Below are 18,839 nucleotides of genomic sequence, written 5' to 3'. Positions count from 1 at the left end.
TGAGTTGTTCTAAGAATTTTAACAATCCTAATACTATCAAATACTTATACACAACCTTAATTAGACCAATCTTAGAATATAGTTCAGCATTATGGAAACCTTGCTGTAATTCTAATATAATGTAAATTGAAAGGATTCAGTGTCAGTTATTTGTATTATATGTATTGCATGGGTCAACCAATGACCCGTAATGAACATGATTCTAGATTAGCCCTAACTTCAACTAATCTAAACACTTTGGAGAATAGAAGAATACACTTTAATGTACTGTTTTTTTGTGTAGAATACTAAATGGGAAAGTTGATATTCCTTCACTACTGAGTGATATGGGCTCTTATGTTCCTAGTAGGATGTTCAGAAATACATCCCTTTTTTCCATACCTCGCTACAAAACTAATATGAGCAATAATTCTCCATTATCAAGAATGTGTAAAATTAATAATTTGATTAACTCCGCTTGTAATATTGACTTTTTTAACTTAGATGAAGAAACTTTCTTAAAGACCATTTATAGGATTATAAAAACTATAAACAACATATAAATTGGTAGATGTTTCTTCTATACCATCTGTCCTAGATTATATTATACTCACATTTATTAAATAAGGTATTTGGAACATAAAATATATTTTGATATTTGTTTAAGTAATGTATTTATGGTTTTGTAATTTGTATTTGGTTTTGTAATGAATGTAATGTTAATATGGTGTTTGTACACCGCGCCTTATCAACTCCTGTTAAACTTTCCAAATTTTGTATTAAAGGGTTGAACTTGTTCATTCATTTTGAATAAATAAATAAAATAAACGCTAAATTTAAATTACGATTTGAACAATATTTAAAACAAAATTTTTAATCTGAAAAATCAAAGCTAAATGCATTAGTGTTGTAGTTACTTCAATAAAATACTGTGTTATTAAATCATATTTTTATTATTTTAGGGTAGTGTGTTGACTTATGGAGAGTTGACAGAACTTTGTAATTTGGCTGAGGTTCAACAGTTGAATGTAATCGACCCTAGGTTGCAGTCAATATTAAATCAGCCATTGTCATGGTATCAGGGCCTGATTAAAGTACTAGGCTCAAAGTATCTCGATCACTGCCGAACTTTCTCTTCGCCTGATAATAATACACAACATCTGCTTATTCTACATCCACGATTTCTTGACGGATTCATAATGCTCACTTTGGAATTTCATTCTTCACGCGGTGTAAGTATTATAACATTTTTATCATCGGTTGCTCAGTGTGATGAATTCAGATTTTTACTGCTGTAATTTGTAAAAGGTTAATTTTTTTGATAGAATGTTCTGACCTTCTGTAATTACTGTGCAAAAATCAGTTTTCTTAAGCAATTACTTTTTTCTTGAAATCTTATTTTATCTTCATTTTACAACTTAACTACATTAACACAACTTTTACTTCATTATTATACTTAATTCTAAATGATTTATATTATTAAATCTCTGTTATTAAAATAATAATTTTTGTTCAAAATTATTTGCATTAAAGTAGGCCTTGACCACAAGAAAATAATCCATTTTTCATGTTAATGACTTTGAATTTATATTAGAATGGAATTGAACTTATTAAAAAATTTTGTGCTCATATAATTCGGTTTCTTTTGATCTAGATTGATTTTATACAATTCTACTAATAGATTACATTTTCCCTTAGTATTATATTTATTAAAGTCTGAATTACATTTAAATTATTACTTACAGTGTACAACATTAATTATAGATATAAATGGAAGGTAATTTCAGAACAAATCAACTTGTAAGAGCATGTCTATAAGTTTTATTAATGCATATATTTTATAGGAAATTTCCTATAACTATTATGCATACAGTGCGGGACTATATTAAGGAAAAATTAATTTTCAGATGGTTCTTGCAGTTACCTGGGGCCCTAACTTAACAATTATGGAACAATAGTAATCATGTTCTTATTTATTAACCATCTTGCTTACAGGGTACCCTCGATATTAATTTATTTTACAATACTAATCCTCCAAAATTAACATCAACATTTTGTATAACTTAGGAACTAAGATGTAAGTAAAGGATGAAAAAGGTTGACTTCAGTTCAAATTTAATGGGCTCACATTTGTTTGAGTCAGCTGAAAGGAGGTTGCTATTGAAATACTGCCTTATTACATTTGAGTAAATGTTCTTACTATCAGATCACGGGAGAAGCTCTTACTGTTGCTCCCTGGTTTTACGCCTCGTAGCGTGTCCGGTCGCTACACCACCCCCTCCGTTCCTAGCCAGTAGTGGCTTTAACGGAGGTCCCTGGTTTTACAACAGATTTAAATGGTTTAAAATACAATTTTATTAAAGTTTCATACATTAATTTTTAATTAAAAAAAAAAATTTGGTATGAGCCAGAGTGCCTTTTTGTAGCAGTTAAAAATACCTCTTGCACAGGTTCTTACATATAAAAGAGATGTTTCTGACATGTTCATGTTTAACTTGACGCAGTGTTAACTGGTGCTTGAATGTAGATGTTTGTAGAGCTCAATGATCTATGCTGACAGTACGTTACAGTAGCTCTAGTTTTAATCTGAATTTAAATTAATCTTTAATTGAATGATTAAAATTTAGTCTGTATTACAAAATTAATTCTTAAGACTTTATTTAACATTTTTCTATACTCAACTACAGCCTATTTATTTACATTTTTCATTAAACTACATCCATAACAGACATTGAAGAATATTAAATGTGTAACACTAATTTTTTTTTTTTTTTTTTTTTTTTTTTTTTTTACTTTGGTACTGCGTTAATACAAACTTGCATTATGTTTTCTCATTACAGAGCTTGTGTTATTAATTTATTTTAACCATATAAGCATGGGTGTTGTAAGTTGTTTAGCATTATATTTTTAAAAAAACACCAGTTATATAAGCAGATGTACATAATACTTCCTGATGTACATATATTGTTCTACATTATTACTTCTTACATAAATTATGACGGCTTAATAATGATAAAAACGTACATTATGGTATTGAAATACAGAATGTTTTAAGAAATGCACAAAACATTGCTTCAGTAATCCATAATCTTCAGAATCATAAATAAGAGTTTTTTATAACATATAGAAAAGTAGGATTGTATTAAAAACAGTAAATAAGGGTACCTGTCTATTTGATATGGGTATAATATTCTTAACCTAGTAATACATAATTTCAGTCATTACTTTATATGAGAAAATCTGAAACATATTACGTTGGTTGTTTTTGAACATTTTTCACTGTTCTACTCAATGTTTCAGTGTGATTTATTTTTAAATTAATTTGTTTAAGTCATTTGGGGGTAGTACTTTTTCATTTATAATTAAATATTTTATTATGATCTTACATAATAATACATTATATGTAGACCACACCAAAGGAAGAGTATTCATCTCATGGATAAAGAAAGGAATTTCTCCGGACATGTCTATAGATAGTTCGAGGGAAGCCATATTAATACCTTGATCAAAGCAAAATGTGTGTACAGTATTATCTATGACTGTCATGAAGAATAAATTTATATCTGACTTTAATTTCTTCAATTAAATCTTCTTTGTTCTTGTTAGCATCATACTCTTATTCGTCTCATTTACATCTATTTTTATTCAAACAGTAACCTTTCCTTGTGAACTAAATGTGGTAATGAAGTATTCATGAAATTTTTGTACCATGATTAAAGAGTGACCTGAACAAGAAAAATGAATAGGCTGTAGCCAATTATTACAGACTCTGGCCTTTAAAATAAAGTTACTATTGTCCTGTAGATATCATCATTATATATTTGTCCATCCTAGATGGCTCCCTTGTACCATATCAGTTTCCATTCTCTGTTCCAGGTAAATTTTTAAGATCTTGATAACTCCCCATTACATTTTAGATTTTTATAACTTTTACTCTTTCCTTTTTTCCAACTTTTACTATTGTTCTAGCACCACTGTTTGTTGTTTTAAATAAACTTTCTCCTTTCATGATATATCCCAGCTAATTAGCATTCTTGTTTTGAATTGTTCTAATTAAACTAATCTCATTAACTCTCCTCTTTACTTTTCATTTTTCACTTTGACCATTTATTAGCCAACATGCACAGATGTTTTACATCTGAGTGTTAAAGAAGAACTCTTAAAATGTATAATTTTATTTTATCCTTCTTCAAATCTAACTCCATAATAACTGTTTCTTTCTGTTAAATGCTTTCTCAGCCATTCCTACTCTTGTTCTTATTTCTTTTTCAGTTTTTCTATCTTAATATCTCCTACCATCATTACTTTTGATTTCTAACATTCATTTTAATTCCATATTTTGTTTTAGCATCTTCTAATTCTGCGATCATCTGTTGAATATCCTGTGCTTCCTCTTGTAAAACCATGTCATCTATGAATGTTATACAATTATTTTTCTTCCTCTTACACTGATTTCCCCCACTTATAGTGCATTTTTTATCATACCTTCAACATATGCATAAAACAAGGTTGATGATATGCAGCGCCTTTGCCTGACTCTTCCTGGATCAAACCACTCAGTTTGAGCATCATTTATTGTAACAGTCATTTTCTGATTTAAGTACAATTCTTTATTTAATCTATATTTCCAATCGACAATTTGGTTTGTTATTATTGGCATTAATTTATCCAACTTGATAAAGTGAAATGCATGTACCATGCCTATAAAACATGCATATATTCCCTTATCGCCTCTTTCTGCATACCTCTCAACTATAGTTTTTATTAGGCCTATTGTATCATTTGCCTCCCTCCCATTCTTCAATCCATATTGTTCTTTTGTAACCATCTCCTTCACTTTTTTACTCAGTCTTCAGTTCAGAATTTGTAGAATAATCTTTGTTGAATTCAAAATCATACAAATTCTTCAGTAATCTTTAACTTGAATTATGGTTGTTTTAAGAAAAACTTTTTGCCTCATCACACTATTGTAGATCATATTATACAATTTCTTCATCTATTGTATTTTTTCTTCATTAAGATATTTATTCACTTCTAAAAAGCAGCTCATTTATTGTTACAGCTTTTCTGTTCACATCTTTTAGTGCTTGAACACTTCTGATTTTAGGATTGTTGCTATTAATTCATCCTCTTTTATTTTATCCTGATCTTCCCTGAGAAGATCATTTGGCTTTCTGTTTGATCGATGCAGTCTCTCCACATACAGTTTCCACCTTTTAAGTATACCTTCCTCTTTGAGTAATACTTTGCTTACTCTAGTGACAATTTCTTTAGTACCTTTACTTTTCCTTCATCTATCAATGGTACTGATTTTAGTTGTTTATACCTTACCTAATACTGTCCATTTCATTCTAAATCTTCTATATCTGAGCATTCATCAGCAAGCAGTTTCTACTCTTTTTAATTCATTATTCAATTTTCTGTAGTCTCTTACCTTTTCCATCCTTCCTGTTTTTTTGATTTTCTTTGGTCTTCCATTTTTTTTTTTTTTAATTAATATCTCTGACAACTATTCTTTATCGTTAATGAAGCCAACTGTTTGTCTTGCTACTGTTTTTACACAAAATTATATATTCATGCATATCTATTGCATTTCTTAACCTTTTTCTACAGTCAATCAGTTAGGTATCTATTTATAGCGAAAGACTGGTGAAGTTTCAACTAAAACTTTGCAGAATCACATCAATGATTTTACTTGTAAGGACAGACGCATCAAAATTTGGGAAATTTCTAAAATCGCATTGTATATATTGGAACTGTACATTATCCATGATAAGCTGAATTACTGTAAAACATGTTCAAATTGGGTTCTGAGACAGATAATTCAAAATTGACTGTCTCAGTCAAAATTCAGGTATTCAAAGACACCTTTACAATTCACATTTGCACAGAACTTAGACAACAGTTTTTAATGGAAGGCAATGGTTTTTTTTAGATCACACATATTAATAATTTGTTATGAAACTTGGGATTCATTATGTTGACCTAGAATTCAAATGTTATAGTATGGAATGGAAACATCCAAGTTCACCTGCCAGGAAGAAATTCAAAATGTGTGCAACAGCTGGTAAAGTGATGCAAACAGTATTTTGGGACTGCAAAGGTCGAGTTTATTAGAAGAACAACATACAATGAATAGTGAATACTACTGTAACATGTTAGAAAATAAAGTGGTACCTGCGATAAGAAGGAAACATCCTGGTTTTCTCACAAAAGATGTAATTCTTCTATATGATAATGCCTGTCCCCTAACTGCTCAAAACAACCTGGAAAGTATTAAAAGTTAGATCAGGAGTTACCACTGCATTCACTTCCGATCTCATACCATCAGATTTTTTCTTTATTTGATCCTCTCAAAGACTTTTTACAATGAATAAAATTCAGCAACAATGAGCAGATCAAGAATGCAGTAAAAGAATGGCTCAAACATTGAGGTGACAGGTCTTTTCTAGTGGAATGAAGAAAGCTCATAGACAGATGGAACAAGTGTTTAAATGTCGCAAAGGATTATGTTGAATGAAAAAAAAAATGTAGTTTCATTATCATTGAATAAATAATAATTTCTCTAGAGTCATTTGCCTCTTTAATTATTAAATGGTAATTTTGACAGCAACTCTCCTATCATTAGTAAAGATTGTTGAACACATTTTCCTATTTCTTTGTTTAGAATGATTCCTATGGCTGTTTTTTCCGTTTTTGTATATTAATAATATATTACATCAATTCTGTTACACACTCCCACACAGCTCACTTTTCAAATAATATTCATTCTACTTAAATTTTTTCTAACTTGTTTGCTCGCAGAAGTGTTTTTACATTCCATGTGATTATTCATATTGTCTTTCCATTCTTTCGTTGCCTCCTTTCTAGTAAAATATATGTAAAAGTTAGTATTATACAATTTAGTTCCTAAATTTTAAACATAACTTCCTTTTTTACTAATTTTGTTTTCTTTTACTTCTGTTCTGGATGTTGAATATCATTAATAATAATATAATATGATGATGAAGTTTTTCATTTTGTCCATGGTTGCTTAATAAAGTTGAATAATTAACATCAACAGTCACATTTGAAAGTTCTTAAGCCAGGATGTCCTTCTACTCATCCTTCTCCAGACATTCCCTTTATCTTTGTTTTACTTTTATTTATTTTGAGATAAATTTCTTTTATGTCACTTATGTACCCTTCAGTACATTTTGTTAAATGAATAAAATTTATTAAAAAACATTTTAAAAACTCATACCAAAAATACTTTCAGTCTTTTTTACAGCAATCTTCAGTGACCGGTTGAGTTTCCACCATTGTTATTTAAAGCAGTTGTAGATGATACTTATCTACTGCTGCTTTCGTTAATAGTACAATTGTACTTTGAAATAAAATAATTGTAACTAAGGGCATATCCCCAGTCATAAGTCTGGTTACTAACTTGAATCGACTAAATTTTATTTCATTTAAGCAGCAAAGCAATTCACATGGTATATCAGCCACTTTAAATGCTTCATTTTTTACATCATTCAGAATCGCATCAAATTCAGAAATTATATATAGTTGCCTCCCCTTGCCTCTTAACCCATCATCAATGTCTTTCTATTCGTTCTTACCATCTGTCAGCTTTTTATTAGTACCATTAGATTTTGGTTTCCTGAAATTCTTATTATTTTTTGTATAGCATGTTTACCTTGCCTAAAACTATTTCTTTCAGGAATTATTCCTTTGTCTGGCATCTCCATAGATATCCACCTACTATGGTTAGCACCAATGGTAAGGTTGTCAGCTTCTCATCATTCTTTAAAAAAATGAATAAATAAAACCCACTGTTGTGAATTTTTTGTTAAAATATAAATATATATATATTTATTTATTTATTTAAATATCAAAGAATTCACAATCAGAATGGGACTACTACTATAAAAACAGTTACATGATTTTATCTTGGTTTGTGTTTTTTCAGATGATAAGTGTTGTATGTCGCAAACAGGCTCATCTTCATGACATTTCAACAACAGATTTATATAGCCTTATTGAGGGTGTCATAAATGCTTGCTGCTTTCATCTTTGGGCTGGATTGTTATGATTATTATGTTTTTATTATTTTCTCTATTCTTTAGAAGGGTTGAACTTTAATACGCATTCTTTTGTAATCCATTTTTATTTATGCATCACTTATAAGATTAAAAAATGCATGTATATTTTATGACAATAGATCTCATATAATTGTGTATATATTATGGTCTGTAAAGTTCATTTATTGTAAATCACATATATCGCTGTTATGTTTGTTAGTCAATTTCTTTAAAGATTAAATATTATGTAAAAAAAATGATATTGTACATGATAGTTGTTTGTATAATGATTTAATTAGACTAGATTTACCAGCTTTTTTTGTATATTATGTTTAAGCACTATTCTTGATTGTTTCTGAAATAAGAATAATTGTGTCTTTGTTAGTGAATCAATGTAGATATTTGTAAGATTATTGTACTTATAAACAAAAGTGATATTGTTAATGCCATATAGTTCATAGTGTTAAATTGTAAGGATCATTTTGTATAAATTGTGTAAAGATCCTTATTTTTTTTCAGTTTTTGTCAATAAAAATTTTAGTGATAAACAATTTTACTTGCCATTGGATGTAGGCTCATTTAAATTGTGAATAATTCTGGTGATAAAATAAGCCACCAGGTTGTAGAACTCTCAGGAAATAAAAATTTTAATTTTATAGACATTAATAAGAGGTCTAATTCTGAAAAATACTGTACCATGATGTAAATTATTTGTATATTATTTAGCTTTTAAATTGTGAGATTATTTCCTTTTCCTTTTTTTTGGTCAGTCTTTTTAATGATAATTAATTCTTTTAGTGCCAGTTATGTGCTGCAAAACTTACTCCAAAAATGCCAGTATTATTTATAATGCTTTATCATGGCATTTGACTGAGCTAATAAAAAATTAATTTAAAAATAATTTCTTAATGAAAAAATTTTGAATTTATCAAATTTTAAAATTCTAACATGGAAATAATAAAGACCTTTTAATGCTTTTCTTGTAATCAGTTTACATTAACACATTTATTTTATTTGATACTATATGAAAATATATGTGATGAATTATACTGAATATCAATAGATATTAATTTACCAACACTAAATTATACCATATTGGCTCTTTTTATCACTAGACACTAGCTACTCTATTTTCTTTATGAAAGTTAATCACTTTCTGAATCAATGTATTCATAATCACTATTTATGTAACTATTTGCAGGTTCTAAATTATCTAAAATAGCTTCATTATCAATAACATCAAAGAATTAGGTGCGTGCCATTACTTGTGAAATGTAGATAATGTAATAACATGCACTCTGAATATGGTTTTGCGGGCCGCAAAACGCAAGGCACTGTGTGCCGCACAAGGCACACAGAATATTTGTTTTAATATGTATATATTATATATATATATGTATATGTAAAAGTTAAAACAACTATTAGACTAATTGTTTATGAAATCCTAAACCTGTCTGTTAAGAAATATTGAAAATGTAGGCATTTCAATAAAGAGCCAATCTAGTCAGCTTATAGTGTGGGTTTACATATCAGCTCATCTGGCTGTTTGGCTATGAAAGAGTTAAATGGCTTAAAGTATATTTTTAATTAAATAATTGATTGATAATTGTGAAACATTTACTGTTTTTGTCGGGTAAATTTTTATGAGGTACGTATCGTAATCAACGAATAAAACAAACAAGTTTATTATGTAAACAACTACGCAGACATTAAAAATATTATTGTGTTAATTAAAATAAATATATTTTGTTGATTTTTTCTTTTCTTTTTTAATTTTGCTTCAGATTTGTAATTATGTTTAATTGCTGTCTCACCTGTTGCTATTTCATAGATTCCTCAACGTACTAAGTATCACAGAAAAGTTATAGCTTTTGGATTTTGTCTTTGTACCTGTGATTGTATTTCATCAAGCTCCTTTAGCTTTATATCATCACAATAAAGTAGGAATCCAAGAGCAGCTGCTCTGGCATTCCACAGTATTTAATAGCATAGCATTTAATAGTATGAAGAAATGAAAAATGTTTATTTAATTACCGGATACAGTTTTCCTTCTCCCAGTCTTTAAAAAAAGTTTTTTACCGCATTGCAAATCCACTGTGAATAATATTTTCAAAACATCCAGTAAGTAATTTTATAAATAAACTTATGTGCTTTGTAAAGTTCATTTAAATGGAAAATAACACTTTCGTTATCGAATTAATTTAATTTACAGCACTTTTAAAACAGTTAGTTTTCTCTTAAAATACTTATCATTAAATTACCAAAATTTAAGGATTTAAGGTACATAGTGTTTCTTTGTACTATTTCCCAATTGTAGATCACGTGATGGATTTGTTGGCATGCTACTCCCATTTTAATGTACTTCATATTAATAGTAATAAAACTCTGTATTAATAATAATTAATACATCAAACAATAGTGCAATCAAATACAATATTACAATCAAATATATATTTATTAAATGAGGGTGCTGCAAATTCAGGTTTACTTATTGTTTAAAAATCAACAGAAAATAAATAACTTTTTTTTGTGAAGATAGTCTGTATTTATGGTATATGTATTTATGATGTATTTATGAACATGTCAGGAATTTTAATGCATTTCAAATGTTATATAAATTATTAATATATTTTATATCTTATATTTTATACAGATAAAAATATGAGTAGAAGTCAACATTGTGTAAATGTAAACACGATGACCAACTACAAAAATATAATTTTGAAATTATATAACAGCTTAAAAATCCTTTTAATAAGTTTTATAAGAGCTTTGGAATTTTTTTATAATCTTTGGATGGAAGAGGACTTTATGTGGATAGTAAGTAATCTTGAAGCAGGGATTTAGCAGATTTGGATATATCTGCATGTCTGTTAAAGTGTTAAAATACAAGTCTTCTAGAGCATCCACTGGAAACCAAAATATATTTGTTGAATTATCATTCTCTGTGGTGGATCAATAGTACCTTCATTCAAAAGGTCCTTGTCAGGCTTAGCATTTTTCATAGGCTAGAAAATTTCTTATTCCATACTCTTCTACAAAAGCTTTGTTTTTATATGGCGAATAATATAAAAGAACAACTCATCAGAATTATTTAGGAATCGATCATTATTGTTATTATCATTATAAATGCCAAATAAGAAAAGACATTATTTTCTTAAAAACTAAACTGAAGCGGTTGAAATAATTCTATAGACAAATTTTGACTCACATATTTTCAAAACAGCGGCTAATTAATACAGATGTTACTTAAACCTCAGTAATTTCAAGGAGTTGAAGTTTTATATAAAAACACAAAAAATAAGTCTCAATTTTTGTTATAGAATTCCTTTTAAATAAAGTTAAACATTAGCCTCCATTCAATGATGTTATTTATTTCTAATGTTGTGAGTTCAATGCTTTAGCCTAAACTCTATAATATTGTAATTGTTTTTTTAAAACTGTTTAAATAAGCTATCGGAGACTTTTTTTAATTTCCTTATTATTTAGTAGTGTAGTATATGGTGATTTTAATTTACATAAATTCTAGATTATAACATTATTGAGTTCAAGTTAGCGAGTAAGAAATTCTATCACCCAGCCGACTGGACCACTGCTAGTATATACCTATGCTGCTTATATTGTTACCAATTTACTTTGCTTATTATAATGTAGATAATTTAATTCAATTATATATAAATTTTATTAAAAAACACTACCTAATTCTCAAACTTTTATTTTATTAGTACCTTATCAAAATTTTACAAATTTAATGATAATTTATTTACTTTCTATTTCATGAAATTATGCCTTATAAGGTGGAATATTAATTATAACTTACAATTCATATTATATTGTAAATTGCAATACATTATAAATAAATACATTTGTACATTTACAATTAACTTGTAGACACAAGTATTCACTATACTTAAATATTCATGTAGACACTAATATTTACAATTAGGTTTTTCATTTGTTTACAGTACCATGAAATCAATTCAAAAAAATTATCAGTTAAGTAATCAATGTTAATAAAAAATGTTTCATGATTCATTGAGTCAGGATTGTTTTGAATTTGAAAATGTTCTGAATTCTTGATAGAATATGGTTAAAAAATGTAGTAGGTGTTGTGTTATTAATACCATGTGCAAACTGTGAGACGTCATTAAACAGCATTTATTACAGGTGTTATAATCATGAATATCTGAATAGTTATGTTGTGTTAAACTGTAAGAACAGATTCACTGTTATTAAATTTTATAGTATGTATAAATTATGTAATGTCATCCCTCATTGACAGAACAGATGTTTATGATGTAGGGAGTGGAAATTTATTAATAATTGTAACTGCTTTTTTCTTTTCTTTTTTGTAATAGAAATATGTTTTTGGCATAAGGAGCATTACTCAAAAGCAGAGTCATATATTAAATGTGTTTGGAGAAATGCAAAATAAGCTGTTTTAACCAGATCTTTTATCATGTAAAGCAGCGGTATTATAATTATTGTAGAAGCTTCATTAAAAGGGAAAATAAGCTGCAGTATACTCTCTTTTTACTCTAGTTAACTGATTATCAATAAGTGGTTTAATTAAGATTACTGTAGTTTGTAAGAGATTACGAAAATAATAATTTTAATGTTGCCTTGCACGTAAGATGTAATACTTTTTAAAAAGCCTTTTTAGCTCACTCTGTAGTAAAAAGTAAAATTCTAATAAAAAAAGAAAATGCATGGATTACTTATTAAATGAATTAAATATCTAGCCGAATTAGAATATAATGTACTGACAGACTTAGACCACAGTTTTAGGGAAATATGTACTACATACACAGCAACTTCCCAATTTTTAGAAAATATTTTAGTAAAATAGGCAATAAAATTATTCCCTTTTATATTTTTTTATAAGGAAGTAGCCACTTTAGAGCAGGCAGGCAAATAACACAATGGATAGCAGTCAACTGATATCAGCACTGAGAATCAATCAAAATTCCCAGAAAACTGAAACTAAGCGTGAAGAGTTTTAGAAAGTGTAATATTCTAAGTATGTAATGTTAACTTAAAACGTATCATTAATATTGTAAAAAATAAAGTACATCGGTAAGGTACATACTACATATTTCATGTTTATCAGATATCATAGAATAAACAATGTATTAAGAAATCTAAATGTTTTCTTTTTTATCAAGGTACAAAAAAATAAAAATCTGTATAATTAATGTAACTGACACGCAAGATTTTACCTAATAAGTTCAGCACTTGCACATCTCCACATACAAAAAGATCAAAAATTTTCTTTTTTTTTTGAAAATGGGAGTAGATTCTTCTACAAGTACTAGAGAATCTAGGAAATGCCTTTAAGGTCCAAGATTCAGTGAAGGAAAACCTATTTACCTCTTCATGGTATAGAGGTGACAATAATTGTATATATATTAACAGTTGTTAGTATATACAAGTAGCTAATGAATAAAGAAATTGAGTTACTCCAGCATAAAGGGGTTTCCCCATTACAAGTGTCAATAGCCTCCTCAGAGGACAGATAAGCTGTGTTGGGTACAAGGCACTAGTGTCCTGGGGGTGGGAAACTGCCCCCATAAGTGGACGAACTTCATAAGAAATTGAATGGTATTAGACCATGTATTAAAGATCCAAGTGATAATTCCTTACATTTCACTATGATACTGGTTTCTTATCTTAAATTTTCTGAATTTAAATGGCATTAAGCACTGTTCTGTATCTACCAGTAAAGTGACAGTAGTCTCTCACCTTTTGTGCTTCAGAATTAAATGGTATCTTACACATCTCACGGTTATTGGCTGTGCTGTATCTTAAATCATCTTTGTGTGTAAAACACCATTTTTTTTGTTTCGTTTCAGTTTCTCTGACATTGGTTGATGTTGCTTCACATGAAAAAATTTTTGCACTGTTATTTAACACAAATTTTTAGTGAACTGTAAACAAATGAGTTCTTATTATGCCCTTATTGTTGTAGTCTCGCACACATTTTAACACAGAATGTAAATAGTAAACAAATAAGAGCAATTCACGATCTCATCCATGCCCCCACCTTGAAGAGGCTGCTTCAAAACACCACACAAATAATAATAAATACACGTAAATAATAATGATGACATTAACAAGTTAATGTCTAATGTTTTCTTAGAGGGAAACTGGCAATAGTCATAATTTGTTGATTGGTCTCTTCAACACATCATTAGAAGTTTTAACAGTGACAATTTGAACCTTGTTATCTTCTGCTAGATGAAGTTCTACAATACAGGCCATTCTCCATTGTAAAGTTGACTATAGACCACAACAATAAGGGCATAATAAGAACTCATTTATTTACAGTCCACTAAAAAGTGGTGCAAAAATTGTTTCATGTGAAGCAACATCAACCAAAAATCCTCCGACCCCGATAGTGAATTACAATTTAATATGTGTTTGTGTTAATTAATGTGTTTGTAATTTAATTATTCTAATTACATGCGACACCTATTTCATCACTAGTGACGTCGGCTACTGCGTGCGCCTACGCTGACATCATCAACCAACGACCCGTGACCTGAACAATTCAGATGAGTCATGGTTTAATTATTTGTGAATTATCATATCTTTACTATTATTAATTCAAACATGGAGAATTCAGAGCAGTTAAGACTGTTAATTAAAAAACGACGTGTAGTTAAGGGACAAATGACGAGATTCAACATAGGTAAATACTTGATTACTTAGGAAAATCAGACGATGTTACTCAGCTTAAATTTAGTTAGTTAAATTTCAAGAACTGTTGTCGGATTTCGAAAAAATTCAAACTGAAATCGACATTTTGAACGATTCAAAAAGTCATGATGATGATTGGACTCAATTTAAAGATACATTCTATCGATTAACCACACGAGCCCAAACTAAAATTCAGCAGCTCAATAAGGTTGACAATATCGGTGTAAACCATGAAACAACCGACGAAAATAAGGAGTCAAGTTGGACTATCCCCGCTTTTTGTTACCAACTATCAAGCTGCCCATATTTTCGGGAGATTATGACGAATGGTTATCTCATTCCATGACAGTTTTAAATCATTAATTCATGACAATCCAAATCTGTCTAATTGTCTGAAATTTCATTATCTCAAATTGTCTTTAAAGGACAGAGCTGCAAGTGTCTTACAATCTCTAGAAGGGTCATCCGAAAATTATGAAATTGCTTGGGATCTCTTGGTGAAGTTTTAAAACAACAGGTTTTGCTACATATCTCCGAAACGGATTACTAAAATCCCACGAAACTCGGAAAAATTATTCGTCTAGATAAATTTCAACTTCTGTTAAATTTTTGCTCCGATCCGTCTTAAGGGTAAGACCGAACCCAAAATAATGTTTTTTTTTTTAGATTTTGCTTAATATTTCTAAATCGGCTTATCATTAAGCACCGAATTTGGCCAAAATATTTATTGCAGATGAGATTCTAATCATTTTAAGCTTTAGGTCCCTACAGACAAGCGGATAAGGCGATATCCAATTCCACGTTTTATTAGTTTTCTCCTGATATCATTAAATAGATCTGTTATTGAAACGTTTGGTCGTGCCTACAGAAAATTTTGGTTGAGGCTCTGTAATCGTTCAAAAAAATTACGTGCTCGAGGTGATAGCTCACGATTATCCCTAAAGAACACAGCCGAATTATTTATATTAAAAACTGTGTTACGGCGACAAAGAAAAACTCGATTCGATTTTATTTTGTCGTTTCTAAGATATCAATAATTATATATTTCGCAAAAGCATTTACGCGAAATGAAATGGAATGGAATGCAAAGTTGGCAGGAGTTTGTTTATATATTCTCCCTACGTATCGCAGAACCTGGACAGAGTCCCTTGCTGCTGGATGATTCTATCGGGCGTGTTTTTAAAAGGTTTATTTTTAAATGACGGGTCTAATTTTACAAGTTTTCTCTTATTTAGTATTTTAAGGACGGATTTAATTACATTCCAATCCGCTGTTAAACCAGCGTTATCGAACCCATTTTATGGGCCCACCGCGGAAGGCTAGGCTTATGCAACCTGTCCTCTCGACGTAATTCCCCTTCAGACCGTCCACTGAAGTCCTTTCGGTGCTAACGCTTCATAGGCTAGCAGGAATACGCCACAACGGGGCAGTAACTATCAGGAGGGAGCAATGCGACCCCTACTCCGGAGGAGTCGCGATTGCTGGTTTATTTTAATTAACATGTAAGTATTAAAGGAGAGGTTGGGTAGAAGTTCTTCATCCACTTCTGTTATGGCTGCCTTTCAGGACGCATCTCTGCTGGCCTCTGTTCCGGACTCCAGTCAGTGATGTTTGGACGTTACGCGAAATAAAAATTACATGAGTAGACACCGCTACTACCACGCCCTTTATCACCTAGTGAAATAACGCCAGAAATTGTAGAAACACTCTGTAGTATTCTCAGTTAGATTTCTAAAGTCGTTTCTTAAATAGATTATCTAAAATTGATTTCCATTTTCTATTGTATAACTGATTCGATAGATTTTTGAAGGATAAGACATTAATATTTAAAAACCCTATGGCTTATTTCATAAAAAATCTGTTAGAGGCCGAACTGATAAAAAACAAACTCAAAAACCACAAAAGTAAACTTTTGTGGATTTATATTTTTTGTTCTTTCTTTTGGTTCTTTAATTCTTTGTTTTCTTCATTAATTGACTCATGCTATTTTTAAGTCTCTTCTTTTTTTTATGTTCTGGTTTTTTTTATTCATTGTTTTTTTTTTGTAATCAGGATATTCGTTATACAGAGCGTTTCATAATGTTCTTAGGAGTTACCAAAAAAAAGTATTTCACTTACCTAAATAAAAGTTGTACAAGGTGATGCAGGGAACAGTTTTTGTTAAAATCTATAAATGTTCAATATGTGCTTCTCTGGTGACACGGCACACATCAACACGAAAGTCTAGCTCTTGCCAAACTCGTTCTAACATGTCATTTTCGATAGAGTTGATTGAATTGATTATGCGATCCTTTAGCTCAGCGATATCATGCGGCATTGGTGGGATAAACATAAGTATGAATAGAATGAGCTTATATTTATATCTTTACACTTATACTTTTAAATAAGTTTTATTTATTCATAGAAGTTTACGGACTGTTCGAATACCGGATAGAAGTACATGTAAAAAAAATTAAGAAAGTTCAATAAATTATAACATTTTTAGAACTTTTAATTTAGTTAAAGTAGACTGATTTTGTTGTTATATTACGTAGTCTACCGTATTTTTATAAATTGTTTAATTATTCTTGTAGCTCACCTTGTGTTACATGAAGCGCAAATGAAGTTATTTATCTCTGTCCATTGTGCATTTTTCAGTACTTTTAACAATTTTTAGGTAGATTTCATACGAAAGCTACCCATTGTAATGGGTACCATGATTCAACTTACGGAAAATTTCGACATAACTTCGCGTTTCACATCTCCCAGACCCCAAAACCACCGTCAGTTCAAAAGTTTATATATATATTTCACTTTCTTGTAGATACGATAACTGCCGTAATTTTCACCAATCACTTTCAAATTGATACATAAAATATAACGACCAAAAATTTCGGTCGAATTAATAGGCAAAATCGGACCAAGTGGAAATGGGGGACTTTTTTGAAAAAAAAAACAAAATACCGCTATAACTTTCTTATTAAGTAAAATATCAAATTCGTTTAAAGTTCCTACTATTCTTTGGATAAGGGACTAAAATGTATCTAAGTAAAGTTTTTTGATCACCAACCATTGGCTCGGGGAGTGGAAAAATTTGTTTCGAAGACAAAATAAGATCATACCTCCCTTAATAGGTACAGTATAGAATCGGTTTAAACTGGTCGTTAGTTCTCTAAACATTACCTAAAACTTTTATCTGAAACAATTTTTGATATGACCAACCCTTACGGCAAAGGATGACCAAAATGTTGCTGGTATTGTAAAAAGATGGGGGCTTTTCGTATGTAAAACGTTTATCACATGAATCCATTGTCGTATTGAGTAAATTTGAAGTTTTTCTTAACTTTAAAGTGGAAATCTTTTTTATCCCCTACTTTTTTTTTTTGCCCTACATCCCCGAGCCGGACATCCAATTAAGTATACTCGACTCGGAGACGTGTCCTATCCTGATCTTTTAATTGCCTGCCTCTAATCTCCAACAACGCAAGAACCAGGCCCGGCTATGCCGTTCCCAGCCCCCCCGCCGGAGACCGGGTCTCGGTCTTTCCTTTGCCAGCCTCAAACCGACGGCGCAGGAGCCGAAGCCGCCAAAGCGTATCCGGGAACCCAGACCGCCGGCCGGGTCTCGGTGTTTTCATTCATTCGCACCTAACGGAACCCAGGAGTCCCCGCTCCATCACGGGAACCCACACACCAGGGCATGTGAGCCCTCAGGAACGGGGCTGTCCGCCCAGCCCTACTATAAGCTACACCCCTCAGTATCCCAGTCGTCTTGCCTCATCTTCTTTTATTCTGATAACTGTTCTTGCAAATATTGCAAAATTATTCCAGTTTCCGGACATAGCCAAGAGCTACTCCGAGAGCTGCTCCGGTCGGGTATGTATCAGTCCTGCATTTATACGTTGTTCCTCCCATCGTCTGCACTCAAAAATAGTGTGTTCGGCATCGTCAACCGCATCGCAGTAACAACAGGTTGGTGACTCTCTCCTGCCAAGCCTATGCAGGTATTGTTCAAACGCACCATGTCCCGACATGAGTTGCGTTGTGTGGTAATCTAATTCACTCTAGCCAAGCATCCAGGTCCGGGATAATTCTTCTTATCCATGCGGCCACTGCTGA

The 18,839-nt window shown here is 30.6% G+C and overlaps 1 protein-coding gene across 2 annotated transcripts in view; it reads left to right on the top strand.

Annotated features, from left to right (window-relative positions):
- The window catches only part of LOC142323459 (KICSTOR complex protein SZT2-like), a 342,875-nt gene extending 331,136 nt beyond the window's left edge, over positions 1-11,739 (top strand). For both annotated transcript variants that reach the window (XM_075363101.1, XM_075363100.1), the window contains 2 exons: positions 942-1,211; positions 7,931-11,739. In XM_075363101.1, the coding sequence (XP_075219216.1) occupies positions 942-1,211; positions 7,931-8,053 (393 nt within the window). In that variant the 3' untranslated portion in view covers positions 8,054-11,739. The remainder of the gene's footprint in view (positions 1-941; positions 1,212-7,930) is intronic.
- The last annotated feature ends 7,100 nt before the right edge of the window (positions 11,740-18,839 follow it).

This window comes from Lycorma delicatula, chromosome 4 (assembly GCF_047948215.1).
Source record: "Lycorma delicatula isolate Av1 chromosome 4, ASM4794821v1, whole genome shotgun sequence".
NCBI lineage: Eukaryota > Metazoa > Arthropoda > Insecta > Hemiptera > Fulgoridae > Lycorma > Lycorma delicatula.
The sequence above is the reverse complement of the archived record's forward strand: the minus strand, read 5'-3'. Positions and strand labels throughout refer to the sequence as shown.